Source organism: Barbatula barbatula (genome assembly GCF_947034865.1).
Source record: "Barbatula barbatula genome assembly, chromosome: 8".
Taxonomy (NCBI): domain Eukaryota; kingdom Metazoa; phylum Chordata; class Actinopteri; order Cypriniformes; family Nemacheilidae; genus Barbatula; species Barbatula barbatula.
In genome coordinates this window covers 10,138,691-10,159,648 of record NC_136771.1, presented here as the reverse complement: position 1 = coordinate 10,159,648, position 20,958 = coordinate 10,138,691, and the positions used below count along the sequence as shown (strand labels likewise).

The 20,958-nt window shown below is 39.9% G+C and overlaps 1 protein-coding gene across 1 annotated transcript in view; it reads left to right on the top strand.

Moving 5' to 3' along the window:
* The window catches only part of tenm3 (teneurin transmembrane protein 3), a gene marked incomplete at its 5' end in the record, with an annotated part of 193,533 nt that extends 175,684 nt beyond the window's left edge, over window positions 1-17,849 (top strand). The window contains 9 exons of the mRNA XM_079462768.1: window positions 1,300-1,532; window positions 2,262-2,416; window positions 5,268-6,142; window positions 7,082-7,257; window positions 7,886-8,121; window positions 8,637-8,933; window positions 10,713-12,324; window positions 12,570-12,700; window positions 13,723-17,849. Of these exons, the coding sequence (XP_079318894.1) occupies window positions 1,300-1,532; window positions 2,262-2,416; window positions 5,268-6,142; window positions 7,082-7,257; window positions 7,886-8,121; window positions 8,637-8,933; window positions 10,713-12,324; window positions 12,570-12,700; window positions 13,723-14,481 (4,474 nt within the window). The 3' untranslated portion in view covers window positions 14,482-17,849. The remainder of the gene's footprint in view (window positions 1-1,299; window positions 1,533-2,261; window positions 2,417-5,267; window positions 6,143-7,081; window positions 7,258-7,885; window positions 8,122-8,636; window positions 8,934-10,712; window positions 12,325-12,569; window positions 12,701-13,722) is intronic.
* Window positions 17,850-20,958: the final 3,109 nt, after the last annotated feature.

Sequence of the window (20,958 nt, the reverse complement as noted above, 5' to 3'; positions counted from 1 at the left end):
TAAGTTGCTGGAAGTTTGTTAATTCAAACTGTTGAGATAAGTGACATGAACACAATTGGATGTATATAGTTTTTCCCCCTTTTTCTTAAGTTGCCTGTTCTCAGCCTGACCTGTGCTCAAACTTAGGACTCTTGACCTTTGAGCAGTATATTAAAAATAAATATTAAACAATTGATTAAATAATAATAATATGAGAATAAAAATATGACTTAGAATAATAATAATATGAATAATAATACTATGTTTTGTTCTGATAATAATATTGTTTATTTGTATTATTATTGTTGTTAAAAAATATAGCTTAACTTTCTGATGCATGGTGTAGTGAGACATATTGCAGGCCGATCTTTCAAAGCTGTTTTTACCCATTCGGGGTGTGATGTGACATCTAAAGGTGATTATCTTTGACTCTTGACCTTTATGTGTGTGAGTAAATGTGTGTGTGATGGGGGGTGTTTGTGTTGATAGATGTAGAGATACAGCTACGATCCGTAAAGAAACCTTTTCTTTCATTTTTCATTAAATAATTCATGCATCGCAGGGTTAAATAAAAATTAAGATATAAATAAGTTAGCAGCCCTTCACTGTGCAAAGAAGCGCTTTAGCAGTTCTCATCTGTCTCGCAATATGTCATTGAGCACGGCCTGCCCTGCAGCCAACCCTCTCGCGAGGTGTCTGCAGCTATTCTTAGTGCTTAGTCGCTTTTAATTGAAACACTGCGACGGGTTGTTGATTTTCTTCAACAGATACATCACTTCATGTTGCTCGCTGGCTTTTTCCCTCTGTCGTAGGGGTGCGTGTGGGAAGTGCAAATGATTGAAAGGATGTGACAGTTTGGTGGGCATCATTATGGTTGTGTCAGACGATAGTGATTTCCAGTCATAACGCATTAGGTTCAGTCTGACGGAGTGCTCAACTTCTTTCCCCTCTAACTGGTCGGGCAAATCAAGTACATTCGCTCATCTTCAACAGTATAAACACAATCGTCTGTGTGAGAATCACTGTCCATTCATGGGAGTCTCGTGATTGGTTTCGGTTATATTTTGTGACGGATATGTTATCTTAAAACCTGTTTACACAGTCAGTTCTGTTTTTATGCCTGTCTGTACTGAAAAAAGATTTTTATAGAGTATATGTCCCTTAAACTATTTGAACGCTGCAAAAATTCTCTGATTGGACTATAATTTCAACACATGAATGCAAACAGTTTTAGCTTTGACTTAAGTGTTCAAATAGTAATGATGTGATAGTGGCCTCTAATTCTGTATTGCATTGTAAAAAATCTCTTTGTGTCACTAGCAACAATCCTGCGCATAGATACTACCTAGCAACAGACCCGATGACAGGTCAGCTGTACGTGTCGGACACCAACTCACGGCGGATCTTCAAGCCTAAAGCCTTGATGGGAGCCAAAGAACTGTTGCAGAACATAGAGGTTGTGGCAGGGACTGGAGAGCAGTGTCTTCCCTTCGATGAAGCTCGATGCGGTGATGGCGGCAAGGCCACGGAGGCGCTTCTGCTGGGACCCAAAGGTAAATTATAATTAAAACCACCAACCATAATGGACTCCAAATTCAGTGCATGGAAAATGTGTAATGGAGCACATGCTGTAACATATATTTGTTATTTTACAAGGATGGCTGTGATATTTCATTAAGATGTCTCGTGTATTGGAGAAGATCAATATTATTACTTAATATTTATGTAGCTTTGTTCACGGACAATGAATACCAGTTATTAAAATGCAAAAGTGTGAAAGGCTCCTAAAGTCTTCTGCAAAGGTTCACACAATAACATAGGAAATCATCCGCTCTTTGGCTATTCAGGTATTATCCTTTAATAGTAAGAGTTAGATGTTGTAATTAAAAGTGTACACAGTATTCTGTATAAAAAGTTGAAAATAGTTTGAATTACATTGTGATACAGCAGATCACGTCTTGTTAAAATTGCTATTCAGTGCATCTCAGTAATCCCCTGATATTGGACACTTTTACAAATAATAACAATAGCATAATAAAATGTGTTTTAGGTAGTATGTGTTCATCATCCTGAATAGCACTTGCTCTCCACATTCCTCTTGCTCAGGAATAATTCACCATCCGAAAGCAAACTGTGAATTATTTACCGAGCGCTTCGTCTTCGGTGACCTGAAAACCACAGGGGCAAGCGTGACATGTGTACTAGCCGTGTTTTGGCTGTTTTGTGAGAGCAGTGTGTCTGTTTGCAGCTGTCACATCTGGGTCCTCTCTCCCTCTATGCAGGCATTGCAGTGGACAAGAATGGCTTCATATACTTTGTGGATGGCACCATGATCCGCAAGGTGGACAGGAACGGTATCATCTCCACACTGCTGGGGTCTAATGACCTCACATCTGCTCGCCCTCTGACCTGTGATACTAGCATGCATATTGGACAGGTATATATCCACACTCATCTGCTGAAGGCAATAGGGCTGTTGCTAATAATTATTTTGGTAATTGAGTAAACTGATGTCTATTTTGACAAGAGACAGCAATTCAATACATTTGTGTAGCGTTCCTATATAAAATATCCTGTTTCAATGCAACGTTTTGCAAAGAAAAATATATACGTGGAGAGAATTTCCTTTGCAACAATTGTTAGTTTATGTATTTCGTAACACATTTAGTATTCATAATCTCATCCCTTTCCCATTGTGATTTGTAAATATTATAGTAATTTCATTAGCAGCTGTTGAGAGTAACATGGCAGACCCCAAAAGAAAAGAAAATGTTTTTGAACACATTTTGCCATTGATAAGTGACACCTGTGCTTCCCCACCATTGAAAGGCCTCAGCTATTACTGCCAGAAAGTATTCATATGATTTATAGTTGAACTGACTCCAGTTTTGCCACTGGGCTGTTTTTATTATGAATACCCGTTTAAACTGTTTAAAATGTCTTTATCACAAAAGTTGTTGCATGATCAAAGCTAAAAACATATGATTTTTATTAATACTTTCCTAATAATTAAATATTTTAGGTTTATATCATGTATATGGTGCATTGTTGCATTTGGAACATATTTTTTATCCAGAGCAACTTATAGTTGATTCAATGTACTGTACATTGTATCAGTGCTGGTTTGGTAAAACTAAGTGCATTTCTCTATTGTTAAAAAAGTATTTTTATAATTAACAATAAAAGCGAATCTAACATTGCATTTTGAAACCTACAAACCAATAACCCCAAGACACAGTTAAGGCCTAAATGTGGGGTAGTCCTAGAAGAAAGCAAAGGCTGAAATCATTTGTCTGTGGAAGCTCAACCCATATGAAAATCCATATGAGGAACTTCCTTAAAGCATTGGAGCTCCCCCCTCTGGCTGCTTTTACTCTGGTGCTAAAGCGAGCCTTTGAAAAACATCTCGGTTTAGAATGTCTAGCAGACGGTTTACAAAATATTTGAAATTGGATTATTATGGGAGCATCATCATAGCACCCATAGATGATGCTTCTGCTGTTCTTTAAATCTCATATTTGGGAACATTGTGTATATATCTTGAGAGTGCTTTAAAATAAGGATTCTTGGCTACTTAAAAACTTTTTTTATACAAGAAACTAACTCTTCAGCAATACTGAAGTTTACCTGCAGCTTTATCATAGAAAATACTCCATATTCTTACAGGTGTAATTCTTCAGTTTTCTGTTCTTCCCAACAAAACCATTTGTCTCTGTCTCTGTAATGGAGTTTGGTAGGGAGATATACAGCGAAACTGTTTTGGAACACACCCTTGGGTCCACGCTCAGCAAAGCTCAATGAAGTATGGACAGACCCAGACAGCTGGTGTCAGCCTCACAATTACCCAGACGCTTTCTGTAGCGAGTTATCGATGTGCATCATTTAGGTTATATACAGTACAGCTCAACCTCTCGACTGTCACCTACTTCACTAAAGAACAGCAGAAGTAACTCAGGAATCCCCTTTTCACTTTAAGTACTAAAACATTCTGTCTAGATCACGTTCATCCCCAGAGAACATGAAAGTAGGCTACTATAGTTTTATACTATAGTATCAGATGGTGAGCCGAACCTGCAAGTTGGTGAAACATTTTAGGGCCGATGTAGTGGAGTATCCAACATTTGCCCCAAGTAAAATCTTGTCTGGTTCATGCATTATGCAAAGGGTGGAATCACAGACGGGCCTGGGCTAAGTACAGAAAGCTTTTATCCACATGAGCTGCAGTTCAGCACTATTACGTTTTAATGCGGTGCTCTTTAAAGACGCTTAACCCGCCTGTGTGGCCTGGGTGCAGGTTCAGTCTAAAAGCAGAAAGAGAATGGATGGAGATATTTATTTAAAGAAAAATTCATGAGGCCAAAAGAAAGAGAAATCACAAATTTCTTTCAATGTTTCTCTTGAGGAAAGACCCCGGAAATCGCATGTGACTCCGAGGGGATGGCAAGGTGAAGACCAAAGTCTGTAATAAATATGAATGTAAAATGAGTTCATATAAGTTTTTATTGCCGTGCAGTATGTCTATGATATGTGAAGTTTCCTTCTTTTGTGAAGAGAAACATCTGAGAGAAAGTTAATACTTTTATTAAACACAACTAAAACTTAAATGAAGTCTCCTGAGCTATAAAAGAGAAAGATCCTGAAGAAATATCTAACCATCAATGTTCATTTAAAGCTTTAGAAACACACAGACAATTATATTGTCAGTATAATTTTGCAAGGGCAAAGTTATAGATTATGCAGTTATATAAGCATCCCCCACTGGCACTTGGCAGCGTTATTAAAGACTGTAAGGTATTCAAGAAATATTGAAACCAGATCATTCAGGCAGTTCATTACCAAGGGAGGTATCCTTGTGCTTTCTTAGTATAACGCCTGTAAGAGATGACAATGAGTGGTTTTCATGAATAGATGTCCAGACGAGGCCACCCTCGCATGCCATCCTTAAAAGTCTTGTTGAGACAGTAAAGGTATTCCAATCCTCAGTGCAAACAACGTTGTTCTTGTTGTTGTGTTTTCGTTTGCCAGACAGTCGTTCCCTCTAGGCGCTGAGGAATTGCATCCCCTTGCAAAATAAATGACCCAGCGACAGGCAAATCGAATGAACTAGAGGCACACAATGTATTAAGCCTCCAAAGTAACGGATCCTTCTTCATCAGTGTCAGACCCAAGCATCAAATGCGCACAGAGTGAGAGAGCAAGAGGGAGATGTAATAATGTGTTTGTGTGTGTGCGTATGTATGCAAGAATCCAAGTGACCCACAATTCTCCTCGGTTTGTCCTTTCTCCAGGTGCGTCTTGAGTGGCCTACCGATCTTGCCGTCAACCCCATGGACAATTCAATCTATGTACTTGACAACAACGTGGTACTTCAGATCACGGAGAACCGACAGGTGCGCATCGTGGCGGGCAGACCCATGCACTGCCAGGTGCCCGGAATCGAGTACGCCATGGGAAAGCGTGGCATCCAGACCACACTAGAAGGCGCGACTGCCATTGCTCTCTCCTACAGCGGTGTTCTCTATATCGCTGAGACTGATGAAAAGAAGATCAACCGTATCAGACAAGTTACCACAGACGGTGAGATTTCTCACCTGGCTGGAGCGCCCTCTGACTGCGATTGCAAGAATGATGCCAACTGTGACTGTTACCAGACGGGCGACGGCTACGCCAAAGACGCACGGCTAAACGGGCCGTCCTCTCTGGTAGTTTCTCCTGACGGAACACTCTACGTGGCTGACTTGGGAAACATTCGAATCCGTGCCATACGTCGTAATCAACCTCTGCAAGGCTCTTTGGGTCTTTATGAGGTTGCGTCACCAGCCTCTCAAGAGCTCTACGTGTTTGACGCCAACGGGACGCATCAGTATACCATGAGCCTTGTTACGGGTGATTATAAGTTTAACTTCAGCTACAGCAATGAGGATGATGTCACGGCGGTAACAGACAGCAGTGGGAATACTCTCCGGGTTCGCCGCGACCCCAACAGAATGCCGGTTCGCATTGTTGCCCCCGACAACCAAGTCATCTGGCTGACAATTGGCACGAATGGAGGGCTCAAATCTCTTACAGCACAGGGACAAGAGTTGGTCCTCTTTACTTACCATGGTAATAGCGGCCTCCTTGCCACCAAGAGCATCCAGATTGGCTGGACCACATTTTATGAGTGAGTTTTTTCACTAATTCTTGAACACTACTGTGTTTGTATGTGTAATATTGTGTAATATAGAATATAAGAAAAATATAGTTATGGTTGTGCACATTACAGCTGTACGGTTTTCTTTTAGCGCAACCTCAGTCTGTACCAAACCTACCATTTTATTTCACTGCATGCTATTTAGAACATGTCGAAAATGCTAAATGAACTTGAATGTCATTTTCCAGCTCGAAGGTTTTACCAAATGCCACTTTGGGGTAGATCCTTCTGGCCAGCATGTTGGACAGTGTCTGCTGGTCACAGATACCCTGCCATAGCCACAAAGACACTGTGGGCACATATAGGCTTTAATGATTGTTACTACAGCCAGCTGTGACATAACGGCTATTTTATTGTGTTTGTGGGTTAGGATTAATCCCCATTTCAGTCAGAAAGTGTCCCCTGGCCACTTGTGAATGTGAGCCAGCTTGAACTAGCATTCTGCTTTCGTCAAAAGCAAACCACACCGAACTCAAATAGCCTGGTACAATTTCCAAGTCAGGTCGTTCAGTTGACCTCAGAAAACGTACAAATGTATCCTTGAACAAGACTAAACCACACTGCTGATCACACATTAGTGAGATTTATTTGTAGACTGTAGTCACAACTTTGTTTGACAAAGCTTGTGTTTGTTTGTTTGACAAAGCTTGTGTTTGTCTCATGTACACCACAAACCAATAGCCCTTTATAAACTCCAAATGAGAAAATCCAGTTTAGTTAAATATTAGTTTGAATGTTTTCATCTAATGCAATGAATGTAGTAAAGAATATTGTATGGTTGTGTTTATGTCCTAAGGCACATACAGTAGGTGTTATGGGATAAACAAAGCAAAATCAAAATCTTTCCAAACACTCCCTTAAACGTTCTCACTTCCGATTGGTAATCACAATTCTAATGTAATTTTTCAGCTATGACAGCGAGGGACGTCTAACCAACGTAACCTTCCCCACCGGGGTAATCACCAGTCTGATTGGAGAGATGGACAGAGCCCTGACGGTGGACATTGAGACCTCAGGAAGAGACGATGATGTCAGCATCACCACCAACCTCTCCTCCATCGACTCCTTTTACACACTGGTTCAAGGTGCGTGTTTGCCAGCAGCAAGTCTCTGGGTTTTAAGCATTATTAACAATGACCCTGATGGCTCCATAAACTGACCTGTTGCTTAACGTCTTGGAAATGTTCCACATTGCTAATCAAGCTGTAACTCACATGTTAAATCAATATTAATGACCAAATACTCATTATTCATTCATTAAGGCTGAAATTGTCAGATGGTGAGTTATGGTTTTACAATAGGCAGAGCACTGAAGTGAATTAATAAGACTCAACAGCTGGGCTCTGAAATAATACATTTGCAAAGCGTGTAATTTTGTCAGGATTAAAATACTGTGCAATTCCAGATTCATGTGCAGAGCTTTGCCCATTTGGGCGAGTTCCTTAAAGAGTGTAGACGCTGACTCCGTAGTGCTATCAAGGCATTGCGTTTTGGAAAACTTTTAGGCGTTAAAGAGAACATACTGTACATGAATTCTGATTCTAAAGGTTGCACTTGTATGTAAACATTACAGTCCAATGCTAAGTCACTGGAATATATAGAACAGAAGGGTGAAAACAGTCAGTTTGTAGTTTGGTCCTGACATAATCCTCCCATATTCTTCATTTTTCATGACCTTCCCTTAACACTCTCTTGCTGTTTGTCTCCCCATAGATCAGCTGAGAAACAGCTACCAGGTGGGCAATGATAACTCTATGAGAGTCATCTACGCCAATGGAATGGACTCGCATTTCCAAACGGAGCCTCATATACTTGCGGGTGCATCCAACCCCACAGTGGCCAGACGAAACATGACCCTGCCCGGGGAGAACGGACAGAACTTGGTGGAGTGGCGCTTTAGAAAAGAACAGACCAGGGGGAAAGTCATAGTGTTCGGCAGGAAACTCAGGGTATGTACATCTTTTCTGAAGAGCTTTTCGGTACCTGCAAACTTGTTTGGCCTATACTTTGTTGAGAATGTATTTGAGGCATCTGTAACTTGTAAATCTGGCAAATTCAGATAGATATATTAAGATAATGGTTAATCTTTGAACATTTTGTATCTACCCATAATTTAGATCCAGCAACTATTATAAAAAGTTGTTTTCTTTTTGTTGAGGCACAATAAAGCAGTTCAATGTCTTATATGTGAAACTGTTCCAGCATCTCAAAACTTGCCAATGACTATCATGAAACACTAATTCTTGATAAATGTCTAGACGTGAAGAGGTGTTGGGATAGCAATGAAAAAGTGAAAAAGCATTAGTGATCAATATGTATCCAATTGTTAAGTTCTTCTCAGTCCTAAACGTGATATACTGTATGTAACTGAAGAGGGGCAATCTATTTTACAGAAAAATATCAAGCCTGTAGATAGCAATAAATGTAAGAATCAATATAAATATTCTGTTTTCTTATCTGAAAGGTCAATGGTAGAAACCTGCTCTCTGTGGACTATGACCGCACATTGCGGACAGAGAAAGTATACGACGACCATCGAAAGTTCCTCCTGAAGATCGAGTACGATACCTCTGGTCATCCTACACTGTGGGTGCCCAGCAGTAAGCTGATGTCTGTCAACCTCACTTACTCCAGCACTGGACAGGTCACTAGCATCCAGAGAGGCCCCACAATCGAAAGAGTTGAATACGACAGCCAGGGACGAATAGTGTCAAGAACATTTGCTGATGGCAAAACCTGGAGTTACACATATCTGGATAAGGTGAGGCTTATTTTAAAAATTGTATGTAGACCCTCTTATACCAGCAGGGATGCTAAAGTATCATTCCAGACATTTCGTTGCTGTCGGACTGAAAGCCTGTATCTCCAAAACTACCATTATCATTGAATCAGCATTAGAAATAATCAACTTCTCTGGTCTATACCTCTATTATAAGGACCTGCAGTTGCAGAGAGTTCAGAAATTCCCTTTGAATTATGTGGGTGGTTTATGTACTCCAGGATATTGGGAGTTCAAAGGGGGAAAGAGAGTTCTGTGGACGTTTTTGTGCAGGTAATTGCTACGCGAGTTCAAATAAAGACCCAGCTATAGTCTCAAAATTTGGCCACAGGGAGAAGTCAGGGTTTCAGGTCCGACAATGATGTCATGAAGACAAGAAATAAAGACAAACAATTCCCAAACTTACACCTCAAATCCATTACACTTAACGTGTTATACTTGCCGTACAGCAGTCAAAAAGGGAGTGAAGTATAATGCATGTACGTGATATTTTAGGATAGTTTTTAGCAGTGTTTTAATATCAGTTATTAGACAAAAAGTAACTCCGAGCACTCAGCCGAAACGTAAGAGTTTTGTGGAAAGAAAAACACTGTGTAGATTAAATATGCATGGCTTACCTGCCTTTCCGTCGCCTGCCACATGTGCAGCTAGCGTGACCAGTGAGAGGATATCAACGGAGAAACATATGCCACCAGTGGTGCCTGGGGAACTAGAATAATGTCTGTCCAAGAATGGTTGACAAGGTGAAGGCTTTTCCCGGGTAGATTGCAGCAGTTCCCTGAGATGGAGGGGCCTCTGAGGATAGCCCTCAGATTCTGCTGGTCTCCCTGTGGGCATCAGACAGTGTGTTTTTTTTGGTACCAGGAAAGAAATGCAGAATTAAACCAAGAGTGATGCCACAGTCTCAGATCCATTGCATTACATTTAACACATTTACACATTTGGGAGACGCTTTTATCCAAAGTGACTTACATTGCATTAAAGATATACATTTTTCATCAGTATGTGTGTTCCCATGGAATCAAACCCACAACGTTTACAAAGCTAACACAAAGGGAAAGCTTGCAACAAAAATAAAAACCTCAAAACATAATTAACTCACCCTCGTGTTATTCAAAACCTGTATATGACTCTATTGTCTGTGGAAGACAAAAGATATTTTGAGTGGGTTTGTGTTCACACAATGGAAGTCAGTGGGGGCTAATGTTGTTTGGATACCAACGTTCTTCGAGAGTCATACAGGTTTGACACAAATATAAGGAAATTAAGAAACAATTAAAATATTGGGGTGAATCATCCTTTCAAGCCCCATTGCAAGAAATTATCATTTGTGTGCTCAATCTCACCTCACATGCTGTCCAAAAAGACCAAAAACAGACTGATGAGATCTCGATCATTCATAACTCAAAAACTCAGACTTGGTTACCATAAGCCTCAGGTTTAGTGTAGACCAGCATTTTAAAATCTTTATTTTATGTATTGATGCTTCAAGTTTCACACTGAGCAGAGTTGCCCACAAAGTACTTTGACACCATCCTATGGAGATAAGTAAAAAATTACACGATACTTTACAATAACACAGCCGTGCGCATTAAACACACTTGAAATTAGAAATATAAGAGTCAAAGATTTCTCAAATATGCAAGGAACTTTCCACTTAATGGAAGGTTACTAACTGTTTTATAAAGCTTGTATTTAATAAATATTTGCGTGTTTATTTGTGATTGTTTAAATTAATGTCTCTCATATTTTTATTTACAGTCCATGGTGCTGCTTTTACACAGCCAGCGACAGTACATCTTCGATTACGATCTCCAGGATCGACTCTCTGCTATTACTATGCCTAGCGTGGCCCGTCACACCATGCAAACCATCCGATCCGTGGGATACTATCGCAACATCTACAATCCGCCTGAAAGTAATGCATCAGTTACAGTGGACTACAGCGAGGACGGCCAGCTCTTGAGGGTGGCACACCTGGGCACAGGTCGACGTGTCCTATACAAATACCGCAGACAGAATAAGCTTTCTGAGATCTTGTACGACAGCACACGGGTGAGCTTTACATATGACGAAACCGCAGGTGTGCTGAAAACTGTCAACTTGCAGAGTGAGGGTTTCATTTGTTCTATCAGATATCGTCAGATAGGCCCACTGGTGGACCGTCAGATATTTCGCTTTAGCGAGGACGGCATGGTCAACGCCCGCTTTGACTACACCTATGACAACAGTTTCAGAGTGACCAGTATGCAGGGAGTCATCAACGAGACTCCACTTCCTATTGATCTTTATCAGTTCGACGATATTTCTGGCAAGGTAGAGCAGTTCGGCAAATTCGGCGTCATCTACTACGACATTAACCAGATCATCTCCACTGCTGTCATGACCTACACGAAGCACTTCGATGTCCATGGCCGCATTAAGGAGATCCAGTACGAGATCTTTCGCTCGCTCATGTATTGGATCACAATCCAGTATGACAACATGGGTCGCGTGACCAAACGGGAAATAAAGATCGGCCCCTTTGCAAACACCACCAAATATGGCTACGAGTATGACGTTGATGGTCAGCTCCAGACTGTCTACCTAAATGAAAAAATTACTTGGCGGTACAACTACGACTTAAACGGAAACCTGCACTTGCTCAATCCCGGCAACAGTGCCCGTCTCACCCCACTACGGTACGACTTACGGGACCGCATCGAACGACTAAACGATGTACAGTGCCGCATGGACGAAGATGGCTTCTTGCGCCAAAGGGGTGCGGAAATCTTTGAGTACAACTCCAAGGGCCTCCTAGTCCGGGTTCACAGCAAAGCCAGCGGCTGGACCATCCAGTACCGTTACGATGGGTTAGGAAGACGCCTGGCCTCTCGCAACAGTCTCGGCCAGCACCTTCAGTTCTTCTACGCTGAGCTCAACTACCCTACACGCATCACCCACGTATACAATCATTCTAGCTCTGAGATCACCTCGCTTTACTATGATCTGCAAGGACATCTGTTTGCTATGGAGATCAGCAGTGGTGAGGAGTTTTACATCGCTTGTGACAACACAGGAACACCGCTTGCAGTCTTCAGAAGCAACGGGCTTCTCCTCAAGCAGGTTCAATACACTGCCTATGGAGAGATCTACTTTGACTCGAATCCTGACTTTCAGTTGGTTATTGGATTCCATGGTGGCTTATATGACCCTTTAACAAGACTACTACACTTTGGAGAGCGTGACTATGATATTCAAGCTGGCCGTTGGACCACGCCAGATATTAGCACCTGGACCAGAGTGGGCAAGGATCCAGCACCCTTCAACTTGTATATGTTCCGCAATAATAATCCCACCAGCAAGGTGCATGAGGTTAAGGAGTATGTTACAGGTAAAAAATAAAGTATACTTGATTAAATCTTATAGATAGTTGTTTGGCTTTTTTCAGTTATAAATGTTCTATTGGTTATATTTTGTTAAAACATTTGTATAGAGTGAAAAACTGAAACAAAGTTATTCTGGATCAGTGTGCGCCTAGCTTTGTTCAGGTTTTCCGCAGTGGTCTATAATAAAGAAACAACATTGGGTAAATAAACAAATCCTATAAACTCAAAACTATTTTTCTTTAATCCACAGATATCAACATCTGGCTTGTGACATTCGGCTTCCATCTGCACAACGTGATCCCAGGATTTCCCATCCCTAAATTTGACCTCACACAGCCCTCATTGGAAATGAGGAAGAGTCAGCTGTGGGATGACCTGCCGGTATGCCATGTTTCCTCTACACAGCAAATACGATTAATTAGAATTTTGTCTTGTTTTACAGCACAAGTGTCTGAAAATTCTTAAATGTCCAATATGTCATTTTTTGGAGGATCTATTGACAGAAATGTCTTTTAAGAGGTGTACATTAGAGGTTAGGGCTTGGATAGAATTAAGTGTTATGTTTGTATTCCCTCAAAATTAGCTATTTCTATCTACATACACTGCGAGTACCCTTGCATTAACTTCGCCATTCTACAGTAGCCCTAAACAAACTGCTCCACAGGGGGCGTTTCGTAAATACATTATGTCCTTTGGCAAAGAAGCAAAAATGTGACCACATCTTAGTTCTGTGTCAGTCACCATAGTGCTTTGAAAGGGACGGGCAGGGGTGAAGTGAGCCGTTGGTTGCAAATTTCATACACTGGACCTTTGTCAAGATTAATTTACCTGAGAAGCTAAATTACTTGGACTTTCTAGTCTTGTTTTCTGAAAGTGATTAAAATGTTTTTTTGCTTAAAACAAGCCAAAATATCCACCAATTGGGTAAGAGAATAAACTTGAATGCTTGAATTAAGTTTATTGAATAGGGCTGAAACTTTTTTCAGAAAAACAAGACTACAAAAAATTTTTCAATATCAGTGTTAATTTGCTTGTCAAGTAAATGTATTTTGATGTAAGAATTTTTAGACATTTGTACTGGACAACAGGACAAACATACAAAGAAATTCCCAAAACTGCTACTGCATTTTAAAAGATTAACAAGATATACAAACCTCATTGAATCCATCATCATTTGCCATAAAAGTTACTGTACATGAATAATTAATCAGCCAATGTGTCACCATTGTTAATTAAGTGACCATGGCAGTAGCATAGTCTCAGAGGAACACACATACAAATACAATGTATGCACTTTTAATAAAAGTGTCTGCCAAATGCATAAAGGTAGTTACTTCAAAATGTATGACAGTGCAGTTCTGACAGTATGTTTTTTCTAAAATGTGTCTCTTTCTCTAATCTAGTCCATCTCAGGGGTCCAGCAGGAGGTTGTGCGGCAGGCCAAGGCTTTCCTATCCTTTGAGAGGATGCCCGAGATCCAGTTCAGCCGTCGACGTTCCAGTCGGGAAAAACCCTGGTTGTGGTTTGCCACAGTGAAGTCGCTCATCGGCAAGGGTGTCATGCTCGCCATTACCAGTAAGGGTCAGGTGGCCACCAATGCACTGAACATAGCCAATGAGGACTGCATTAAAGTGGCCACTGTCCTCAACAATGCCTTCTACCTGGAAGATCTGCACTTCACTGTGGAAGGTCGCGACACGCACTACTTCATAAAGACGAGTCTGCCTGAGAGTGACCTGGGCGCCCTGCGACTCACCAGTGGCCGCAAGAGCTTAGAGAATGGTGTCAATGTGACGGTGTCACAATCCACCACTGTGGTCAACGGGCGCACTCGCCGTTTCGCAGATGTGGAGTTGCAGTACGGCGCGTTGGCTATGCACGTCCGCTACGGCATGACGCTGGATGAGGAAAAGGCACGTGTTTTAGAACAGGCCCGCCAGAGGGCGCTGTCGAGCGCGTGGGCACGTGAGCAGCAGCGTGTACGCGATGGGGAGGAAGGTGTGCGTCTTTGGACAGAGGGCGAGAAGAGGCAGTTGCTTAGCTCTGGAAAGGTGATGGGTTATGACGGCTACTATGTATTATCAGTGGAGCAGTATCCAGAATTGGCCGATAGTGCCAACAATATTCAGTTTCTAAGGCAGAGCGAGATTGGGAAGAGGTAACAAATGTGCAGAACACAGATTGCCTAACAGACTACTGCTCCCTCTCTAAGCTCCTCTCCTGCTTGTACACACTACTGGACTTCCCAAAGTCCAGAGATCGAAGGGATGGGGTTTAGCATAGAGAAGGAGCTGTGCCTAAGTGCCACACACGCATCAGTTATACAGAACAACCAGAGGCACTTCCTCCCATAGATCAAACCACAACCCCATCCAACACATTCGCCCCCACACTATTGCATCGAATGCATAAAAGACTCCAAGAGAGCAACTCAAGAAATAACTCATGATTTATGTGATCTTTTTTTTTTGCCTTTTATATGAAGACCTTAAAAGGTCATCACCTTGAACCTTGCTCAATGCTAAAATGGACAAAAAAGACAAATTGTTTACATGTGGAAACCACTGCACCTGGATGAACTTATATGATGCCTGTTTTGCAAGGCAGTAACTGTGTTTCAGTGCTCTCGGGCGTACTCGCGAAAAGATTCTTGCTCTCAAATGAAATGTTTTTGTCAACTAGTAAGAACTGAGGTTTCAGACTGTGAGCCAGTTGATGGTTTCTCTCCTGCTTAAGGGACGCAGTGGTGGTTTATATAATCAAATCTGGGTGTACAATCTCATTCCTGAACAAACTCACCTGGTTAATAGAGCGGAAACTGACAGAACAAAATATATAAATATACGGTATATATAGCTCATAACTGACCGGTCTTTTGACAAGAGAGTTAGAATATCTTTATGGATTTTTTTAAGTACGAAAAAATTCCACTTATCCGTTCAACAACAATAGTCGCAGAGAAAGTAATTTATGTACAGTGTTTATACATAAAAAATAAAATCTTACAAATATGGAGACTTTTTCGTCTTGTCATGCATTACTGTTTATATTCATGAATTTTATCTTATTACAATTTGTGGTAATGCTAATTGAAATAAAATCAGCTGTACTGTGTCATTAAATCCTCAACATTGTTTTTCTTCATGTTCTACAAAGCGATTGTTGCCATTTTTCCTATTTCTCTCTTTTCTCAGCTTGTCAAAGTACATGTTCAGTGGTTTACGGCTGTACTGCCGTCAGTTTTCAGTGTCGAGCTGAGTAATCACTAAACTCGTTTACTAAAAACCTAAAGATTTGAAATTTGCAAAAAATCAAAACTAAATTATTAACTGTTGTGTCTTTTTTTTTGTTGTTGTCGTTGTCTGAGTTTCAATCTTTAGCTTCACTTTATGCCAGAGATACAAGTTTGTCCAAAAAAGTTTCCGCTCTTTTAAATGAGATGATCATGTTTTAGATGAAGGACATATCAGACTAGCACTAATGTTGTTTCCATTAGCAGTGCCGGAAAAACAAACTCCCAAGGAGATGTCTAACCATGGTGTATATCCTTGCATTGCATTTTAAACATGACTACTTGGCAGGAAGATGAGCTCAAACTCGAACGAACGGGGGTCATTAGACAGAGCAGTGAAAGCAGTGTGGGTTTTTCTAGTGGGCATCCATGCTGTCCTATGATCATGTCATGATGCCAGAAATAAAACAGTTTGCATTAGGCCAAAGGTGTAAAGTTAAAGCGGTTGATGCAAAGTATGACAAATTCTAAATATGAAGCCAATGTTTAACATATACATTCGATTTTCCCTCAGTGTAGAGAAAACAAGCCAACAAAGACTAAAAAGAAGAATTCTGGGAATTCCCTTGTAATCCAAATGGGGGAGATTGCTTTCGAGTTTTTATGCTTTGAAATTTTTTAAAACAAATGTATTCATCTGAGAGCACCACAAACATTAAAGTGATCAGAAGTTACCCTGAAAGGAAAAATCGTAGTTTCTATGCCTAAATGGACTGCCTCCTTCAAATACTGTTTTTGTAAAGGCTTTTTAAAGATTGTATAAAATAAAAATGTTCAGACTAATGAATGAGAAAATATTGTTTGCATTTTAGTTTGTTGTTTTTCCTATGACACGTTTTTTAATCAATCATGTAATTGTACGGTGGAGCCTATTTTTCTATTTGTGTGTATAGAGAACTGAAGGGAATATTTCTGAACTGTGGGCCTGTGAGGTTTTGCCAGAACTCTCTGTGGATATTAATGGTATTACTGACTGATTCGGGAGAGTCTAGACTCACCGTTAGGGTGAATATTTTCCTCGGACAGAATTATTCTTCGCTAGATGAAGGTGAGCACTTAATTCTGAATACTTGTAATAAACTAAAACCACTGCAATATGAACAAAAAGGGGTTTGTCCTAAAAGGTCTACATAGATTCTCCCAGTAGCTCTGCGATACAGTTGTGTTGTGTTAGTTGGAGTATAGAGTGCCCTCGCTACTCAGGAGCCTTCAGTACTTCGATCAGTTCACATCGAAACAAATTGAACAAGTACATAGATTACTTATCGGTAATGTCAGTTTTCAACATTTTGTTTCATTCAACGTACTCTTAATAAAACCCATAGCTCGCTTAACAAAAGCCAGTCACGTGACTGCAGTATCAGAGCAACGGTAATGATATACTTAATGTGAGAGGACGAGAACATTATATGTTTGCCATGGATTGCATGATACAGTGTGAAGCCCGTGAATCAAAGAAAGGTCATCACGTTTGTTTTTCTCACAGCATATTAGTGCCAATATGTACATGTTTTAGTATTTCTTTGCACTAAGATGTATTTGTTGAAGATGATGCCTATACATTATACAAGATTGCAGTAGTCAAGTCTCTAGTCTGATACGACGGAGATTGTAAAAACTGGTTACTTTTCCTCAACGAAAGGAAGGATACCTGTACAGAACATCATAAGTATTTCATTTAATACATTGTCTTTACACGGTCACTTAACAGTAACATTGTCTCATATCATGAGATATGGGATCTGGTTAGGTTCTAACATGTGTGGACTGAATTTGATTGAGTATTGAAAAACGCTGTGTGATTCGTTTTGTTGCTACAGCCACAAGTCAACTGTGTTTGTTTTGTTTTTTCCTCCATTGTTTATGAACAGCCTTTACAATTTATGTATTTTGTATTATCTACATTTTACATGTTCCAAATACTACAAACTGAAGTGATTAACCTGTAAATTCAATCAGTTATCTTGCAGTCGCTCATTTGTAATGAGGATTTAGAGGGTGTTGTATTACTGATGTTTTTGGGTTTTGGTTCTCTTTTCGCTTTTGTATTGTTTTATAGCCATGCCGCATCTCAAAAAAGGCTCATGATTTCCATTTGGTAGACACGTCTGTTTAGAGTGCAATTAAAGTGCAATTTTGATGTAATCTGAAGTAGGTCACTGCTGGATTCATTACCTTTTATCTTCGACATGTTTAATGCTCCACAGAGATCAATCATAAAAATAAAATGTAATATTCAAAGGGGATGTGTATTTGTCGGTCCGTTCAACAAATGTGGAATGATAACATACCTTACTTATTTATCCAGTCATATTTATCTGGCTTCAAACCTTAGAAAACATTCTTCGGATGATACGCCATCCTCCTCCAACTCATCTGTAGAACAACAGACAGAAAAGACACATTACAATAATGAAAGTTTCAAATAGGCCAAAAATGATATAACAGTACATTTACATTTGTATACAATTACAATTGTTTTATCTGATATAGTTCCATCTATAAAAAAGTCTTTAAACTGAGGGCAGAAAATGAATAAGCAATTCATATGCAAAGAAAATGTCAAATTAACAAAAATAAAAATCCTGTCATCATTTATTCACGGTCATTATATTCAGAACGTGTATATGACTCTTCTGCGGAACACATCATATATTCTAATGTCTCGGGGTTTTGTGTCCATACAATGGAAGGCAATAGGGGCCAATGTTTGGTCACAAAAGTTCTTCAAAAATAGCTTATTTTGTGTTCTGCAGAAGAAAGTAACTCATGCAGGTTTAGAATGGCGGGATGGTGAATAAATGATGAAAGAATTTACTACAACACTATGGCCAATCAAACATACAACCATACTTTTCATCACAAAGCAGTACTTTGTTAGAAAATGATTCTGGAGGATGCTAAATACAACCCATTAAAATCAGTTAGATTTTATTAAACTATACGAGTTAGCAGTTTTAATAAAAAAGAATGGGTACATTTGAAAAAGAATTAAGAATTAAGTAAAAACAATATGATTGATTAAAAATAACCCATGAATCTCCGTTAGAGTCTACTTAAGATATTAGTTAGTCAAATTTATATAAAAAATGAGTACATTCTACCTATTTGTTTACATTAATGGTTGAGAACATTAAAATATTGAGTAAATTTACCCTAAAACATACAGTAAGCCCTGGAACTGTGCACATGGATCAACTTTAAGGCGGGAATCAAAGGATTGGAATCATCATCTTCCCTGGTGGGACGCGAAAGTGTCGAGCTACAGGTACGTTTTGTTTAACATGTTGATATCATTATGAATGCTAATGTTCACTCATTTAACTGTAATATCTAACAAAAGATTTGTAATCCGTGTTGTCTTGTCAGCCTCAACCTGACAGGATGACTGCGCGTGACGTTTCTAAAAATAGAATATTCATTCTGTTGATGTCCTAGGTTCTGTTTTACACGGTGTCCAGTCACAGGGTGTTTTTTCATCATTACTAGCCGCTTTGATAAACATTTTTAGGTAAACCGAACCTTCTCTAAACAAGTCATATACAGTATCCACAGGTTTCTGGAGAGCGCTACTGTAAAACTGAAAGTGGGTAAAACTTCTGGGATAGAGGAGGAAGTACCGGGTGGATGAACTAAACTGATGAGCAACACCTGCGGTTTGCAGAAGCTTATTTTGTGTCTTAAAAAACGACAAAGAACACCAATCTAAAGTTAAGACGGACTGCTCCCGTGAGGGACTGTACAATTTTTTAAATGTGGATTGCAAACAGATAACCAGCATTAAACATTACTAAGACTTAGACGGTTTTAAAATGGAGATCAAATAGATTTCATGTAATCATCAAAACACTGGATGGTCTTCAATAAAAACACGAGAGAGTAAACTGGACTTAAAATGATTCTTTACTGTCTTTTACCGGCGTGTTGTCAAAGATCTGTCGGAATATTGGATTGCATTTCTCATCTGATCTGCTTGGTCTATAGTAGGTTTTTCTTCCTCTTTGAAAAAAACATAGTAAGAATGTTTAAAAATGCAAAAAGGCAGCTTTAGCATGTGATTTAGCATTGTGCAAACCTGTGAAGTTTGCTTAAAGAAAATACAAATAAATGTCGATTGTGTGCTACTTTTTAAATCATCATCACGTAAAGATATTGAAAACCCTCCATGATTTTCAAATTGCTCATTGGCGTACTCACACAACAACTGAATCAATAAAGTTGCTAAATATCTGTCGTCAAGTGTTATAAACTAAATCAGCATACGGTCCACTGCTTTATAGATTTTAAGTGCTGTCAGTGTGCAAGTTCACGTTCTGTTAAAAACCAATGCCTAGAAATACGGCAGAAACACCTTTGTTAACATTTATCCGGAAGTTTCTCCCATCTTTCGCACAAAGCGTCATGGGTAGTATAAGGACGTTTATTTATTCTTATTGATTACAAATAATTAGGTAGATAAAGGTTGCCTGAGGGCAATGGGTTAAAATTACTATTTAATCAAGTAATTAGTTGTGTAATGTATTAGGTAGACTTCACCCAATTTCTTTTAGTGTGTTATATCTCATAAATGTAGATACTCTTTACTCAAAAATATAGAATAGAATGTACTCTAAAAATGTGACCGTCAGTTTTATTGAGTAGATTCTACAGGTTTTATTTCACTCCTAGTCACACATCAGCTTCTGCCTCAGACACAATCCTTATCAGTGAAACCCTGACCTACCCTGAATTATTTTAATGTAGCAGTAAGCCCAACGGATTGAAGCCAATAGATGGTCTCTGATTTCACGGGCAATGGACCGTTCCTTACTGTAGAGCCATAGCTTCGCTGCCCCTTTGTTGGTTGGAGAGCACCGCACAGATGTGCTTCCATAAGAGTGTTCAGGCTCACAAAACACGGTGTGCTCAATCAGAGCGGGCTGCTGTCCAAAACACATCACATCCCAATGGTGGTTGTGTTTCTAGCAGCTGCAACTGCCCGAGCGAAGATTCAGAGCACACTTAAGGGAATAAAGGAAGGCTCGTGAAAGATCCTGACTGATAATAATGGATTTACCAGACTATTCTGCTGTACCTCTGTGAGGATGAGGACATATCTCTTGTCTTTCATTTATGAGAAGGTCTGAAGTGTTGATCAACTCCATGTGGTGTGTAGAACGGATGCCTTACATGTGCTGCGGTGCTTTGGTGCTGGTCCTCCACCCTCCCAGCAGTTTCCAGATACGAGACTGTGAGAGGTAAAGACGACATGCAACATGTTAAAAACAGATGATTTCTTGAATACAAAGGCGCTTGAATACAAAGGCGCTGATTTATGTTTTTGCCGGTGGGCAGAAATCAATTACTG